This window comes from Arachis ipaensis, chromosome B04, assembly GCF_000816755.2.
Source record: "Arachis ipaensis cultivar K30076 chromosome B04, Araip1.1, whole genome shotgun sequence".
NCBI classification, from domain to species: Eukaryota; Viridiplantae; Streptophyta; class Magnoliopsida; order Fabales; family Fabaceae; genus Arachis; species Arachis ipaensis.
The window spans coordinates 1569865-1574911 of record NC_029788.2 but is presented as its reverse complement, the minus strand read 5'-3'; the positions used below and the strand labels follow the sequence as shown (position 1 = coordinate 1574911).

Here is a 5047-nt window from a genome sequence, read left to right as displayed (position 1 = left end):
TGAAAAAGCTTAAAAAGAAGACCTTTAGGGTACCATTAAAGGTGAAGATAATTACTTGCACCTAGTTTATGCTCTTGAAATTGTCTCAAGGGGAAAATTTGAAATGTGAGCTAATATACAGTATTTACTTTAACTTGTGGCAGATTGTTGAGAAAGATCCTGGAATGTCTCTGTCTAAAGATTTTCTTGCCGAAGCCAAAGGAAAATTGGAAGCACTAGACAAAAAAGATGCTGAAAGAAAAAGAACGGCCGAGTTAAAAAATAATTTAGAAGGTTATATATATACCACTAAGGAAAAGGTTGGTAGAGAGAAATATGCTTATTGTTTCCTTTAGTATAGAAGGCCTTCATCATTTATATAACTTGTAAAGCTTTATCCTTTCAGTTTTCCATTTTCTTTGGGGTATTTGAACTCCTCCATGGCTCCATCCCACATCTTGGCCCAAAAAAGGGAAAAAAAAAAAGAAAAAAGAAAAGGGAGTGACATTATCAATTTGAGAGAGGCAAAAATATATTCTCCATCAAAATTCAACTAAAGAATGAAAGTTTTAATAAGCATTTCTGCATTTCTTTTATTCTGTCAAAAACTGTCTATAGCCAAATTAACTAACAAGCTTCAGTCCTTCAGTCTTTATCTGTCCTCAAATATCAAAATAAACCAATTGAACTATTTATTATCCACTTGTTAGTGCTGTATGCTATTTTTCAACTTTTCTTATTGCTGCGTTCTTTTTATTACCAGATTGATACTGTTGAAGAGTTTGAAAAAGTTTCTACAAGTGAGGAACGCCAGTCCTTTGTTGAGAAGCTTGATGAGGTTAACCTTTTCCTTTGGTGACATGCAAAAAATGTTATCTTGTGAGAATTCTGACCCAATCTTCTTTCATTTTGTTAGGTGCAAGATTGGTTGTACACAGATGGTGAAGATGCCAATGCTACTGAGTTTCAAGAACGTCTAGATATGTTGAAAGCTGTTGGTGATCCAGTTTTCTTTAGGTTTGTATTTTGAGTTGTAGAGTAGCACCAGTAACTTTATTGTGCCTTTATAGCATGGTGTTTTATGAATTGGTTAACATCTGTTTCAGGTTAAAAGAGCTTACAGCTCGACCAGCTGCTATTGAACATGCCCAGAAATATCTCGATGAGCTGAAGCAGGTACCAAATTAAAAGCTTAAGATGTAATGTGTCTTGTAGATTTTTCTTCCATTCATTTTCAATTGTTTTAAAACAGAAAATGTGACCCTTGTCTTCATAGAGAAGACCTTTAGCGGGAACACCTTTGACGTACTTTAGAATGTTGATCAGAGCATTCAAATGACCTTCATACGATGAGTTCAAAAATTGACTAGCCACACTTATTGCAAAGAAGATTTTTGAACACGTGGGAGTGAGATAAATAGATAATTTAGTTTCTCAACTAATTTTCTATACCTTCCTAGCTTAGATAAGGATTTCCCTTTTATGTAGTAGAAGTTTGATAATGGGATCAATAGGAGAATCAATAGGTTTGGCTCCAAGCAAGCCAGCTTCGTCTAAGATGTCCATAAGCTGTGCATGTTCAATGCCTAAGAAGTAACAATTCTATCAAGGTGTTTGATATGAAAGTGCTGACATGGATGTTGTTTAATGCGAGTTATGCCATCATCACCACTGCTAGTAATGACAGTATCATCAACATATACAAACAATCAAATATGTGCATCCTTGAGGAGTGTGGTGGTATAACACAGAGTGGTTTCTCCTTTTCATGCCAAATTGTTGAACAACAGAGGATTATCTACCAAACCAGACTCAAGGGGATTGCTTAAGACTATTAAAGGGATTTGTGGAGTCTTTTGACAAGCAGAAAGACATATGGTATCTGGAAAGATTTTGATAGAACTAGGAGCTAGCAGAAGGTTAGGATTTTACACAGTTCGAACTACCAACTCAGAGAGAGAGTTTCTCTCCAACTCTAAAGAATTAACAAACAGCAAAAGTATGAAAAACATAACTACAACACAGCTATTTATAGGTAGTTAGGAGTAAAGCTAACTAACCAACAGCCAGCTAGACCAAGCTAAAACTGCTCACTATCAGCTACTAGAGTAGAGCTACTTACCTCTTCTCTTGTAGAATAGCCCAAACCTGTTACTAGATGCCATTCTATCAGTTTTTTTTTCTCACTAGGCTTTGGTACCATGTTAACTGTGACCGAAGGAGAGAAAGACATAAGAATTCTGTGTTTTTAGCTACACACCGAAGACTGGTTTTTATAGCTTGAAAAGGGAATATGTACCCGATTAACTACCGTTTCACAATAGATCCTATAATTCCTAATCCATTTAATCATAGATATTCTAACATCATCCACCCACCCCTCTCCTTCCCGCATATTTCTTGTCTTCTCTTTCTCTCTGTATGTGCCACATGATCCTTTTAAAGCTCAAGTAGTTATGAACTTTTACAGAGATTATGGTAACCATGTGCTTGTTTTATTTGATAGGATAGATTTAGAGGATTGTGCTTGTTTTATTTCTATTATTTTAAATTGACTTTTGAAATTGAGCAATATCTCAAATCAATAAAAAATTTTCGTCGAACACTTCAGTTTTCAACAAATTTTAATCACCAAAGCATTTGCTAAATTTTTTTATTTTGTTAGACAAATCAGCCCCCACGTTAGATTGTTCGTCTATATGTAGGGATGAGAATTTAAAAAATTCTTAGGGATTGTTTTTGCTTAACTTTTTACCAAAAGTTGGCATGACGATTGATGTGTCTAATAAAATAAAAAATTAGGGACTAATTTGGTGATTAAAATTTTTCGAGGATTACAGTGTTCAACTAAATTTCTTTTGGGGATTGATTTGGGATGTTACTCTTCCCAATTTGAAGGAATTTTGCAATATAGAAAATTTTGAAAGGTTCAAAATAACGAATGGAGAAGTGCATCTGGTGCAATTTTCAATAGAAAAATATCACACTTAAGAAAAAAAGTTACCACAAAGGAGACTTCTGAGTGTGAGAATAAGAATAATATGTTGTGGAGATGTGAATGCTATGTTGAATGAGCTGACACTACTACACTAGATGAGATTTTGTTGAAAAGTTAATGCATGATTAAGTTAGGACTTAGTGGTACTATTGTGGAACTTTTGAATCATGCAGTAGGTGGTTTGTCTATGTGGAAGTTGGATGGGTGGACTTTGGAGGGTAGTTCAACTATTAGATGTAGAAGGTGGACCAAGAAAGGTTATAGGTGAAACCATCAAGAAACATTTAGCTTGAAATAGTCCATCTATAAACGGTCATGATGGCATCATTTGATCCATCTAGTCAACCAAGTGGAAAATGACTATTGTATAAATGGAAATATTGATAAAGATGCTTATCTGTTCTTTATCTATTTTTTTATTATGTCAGCCCTTGTGATGCCATTATTATTAGATTTTGTTTGAGCAATGTTCAACTGTCTGTTGCATTTGGGATTCTAGATGTGTATAACTTTTTGTTATGAAACTATCAAACTCCATGAATATCTTAAAATGACTGCAGTTGCCTTTATTGAGCTTTAGTAGATTATAAAATGCCGTAATTTTCTTTAGAAAACCAGTTTGATGTTGAACAAACGGAACATGTGCAAGCACTTGGATATACGCTGGTCTGTCTGGTATATATCCGAAGTAGTGTCTGGTTTACATAGTTCGTGTACAGTATCAATTAGGTATTTGGGTATCGAACTGGAAGCATTTATATATTAATCTTTTTCTGACATCTGCAGATTGTTCAAGAGTGGAAGGTAAACAAGTCTTGGCTTCCAAAAGAACGAGTAGATGCGGTACCTGGTTTAACCTGATTTCAATATTCTACATATTATTATTAGAGAAAACGACAAATAAGTCCCTAACCTTTTATTTCGAAGACAAATAAGTCCTTGACTAATTGAAAATACAAAAGCGTTCCTCACTTTCTAAAACGTGAGACATCTAAGTCCTTTCAGAGGACCTATTTGTCCGTATATATTTTGGACGGAAGGGTTTAAATGTCTCACATTTTAAAATGTGAGGGACGCTTTTATATTTTCAATTAGTGAGAGATTTGTGTGTTTTCGAATTAAAAGTCAAGGATTTATTTGTCTTTTTCTCTTATTATTATTATTATTATTATTATTTGGAAACTCATTCTTGGTTTTTGGGTCAATTATTTTCTAGATTCTAGATGATGCTGAAAAGTTAAAGAAGTGGTTGGATGAAAAAGAGACTGAACAACAGAAGTGAGTTCATGCAGTTTTAATTTGTGTTACCTTTGGTTATTTCAGTATTCTATTGGTGTCGGTTAGCATTTATTTTGATCTTCCTGACTAGTCGCTAGTGTTTGGCCATTGAGGAAATTGCATTGTGATTACTGCATGGTGGGCTTGTTGTAATTGGTCATGGAAGTTGATGTGGTGTTGTGTACTTTTTCTGCAGTATTTCTGGATTCAGTACACCAGCTTTTACTTCTGAAGAAGTACTTTTGAAGGTGTTTGATCTTCAAAACAAGGTACTGTCTCTCTATTTTTCTTGATCAAGACAGTTTACAGGTCCAAGATGGGGTCATTGCCTTATTTAAGTTTTCTATACTCATTTTCAGGTTGCCAGTGTTAATAAAATTCCCAAGCCTAAGCCTAAAATTCAGAAACCTGTGAAGAATGAAACTGAGAGCAAAGTGCAGGAGGATTCGGGTAATTCTAACTCCACCTCAACTACCGGTGATCAATCCGGTGACAGTTCAGAAGGCACAAGTGATGAATTCGCTGACAATCAAGAAGGTCCAAGTGTTGAAAAGAATGATGAGCAAACAGAAGTTCATGATGAGTTATGACCGAGCAGGAAAGCATGTAGGCCCAGTTTTAATCAGCTACCTGCAGAACTTTTAGTTAGTAGACTAATTTCTAGTGGATAGGGGAGAGGATGCATTGTCAATTTTCGGCGATCAGGAGAATTTATCTGAGGAAGTATTTATGGATGAATGGTTAGTTTTAAGGTTAGAAAATATGGTTTCTAATTATTTTCCTCTTGCAACT

The 5047-nt window shown here is 34.9% G+C and overlaps 1 protein-coding gene across 1 annotated transcript in view; it reads left to right on the top strand.

Annotated features, from left to right (window-relative positions):
* LOC107638302 (heat shock 70 kDa protein 17) overlaps nucleotides 1–5041 on the top strand; it is a 10585-nt gene extending 5544 nt beyond the window's left edge. The window contains exons 7-15 of the mRNA XM_016341516.2: nucleotides 1–41; nucleotides 144–299; nucleotides 743–817; nucleotides 896–996; nucleotides 1086–1155; nucleotides 3764–3820; nucleotides 4194–4255; nucleotides 4452–4524; nucleotides 4615–5041. The exon at nucleotides 1–41 is cut by the window's left edge and continues 25 nt beyond it. Of these exons, the coding sequence (XP_016197002.1) occupies nucleotides 1–41; nucleotides 144–299; nucleotides 743–817; nucleotides 896–996; nucleotides 1086–1155; nucleotides 3764–3820; nucleotides 4194–4255; nucleotides 4452–4524; nucleotides 4615–4845 (866 nt within the window). The 3' untranslated portion in view covers nucleotides 4846–5041. The remainder of the gene's footprint in view (nucleotides 42–143; nucleotides 300–742; nucleotides 818–895; nucleotides 997–1085; nucleotides 1156–3763; nucleotides 3821–4193; nucleotides 4256–4451; nucleotides 4525–4614) is intronic.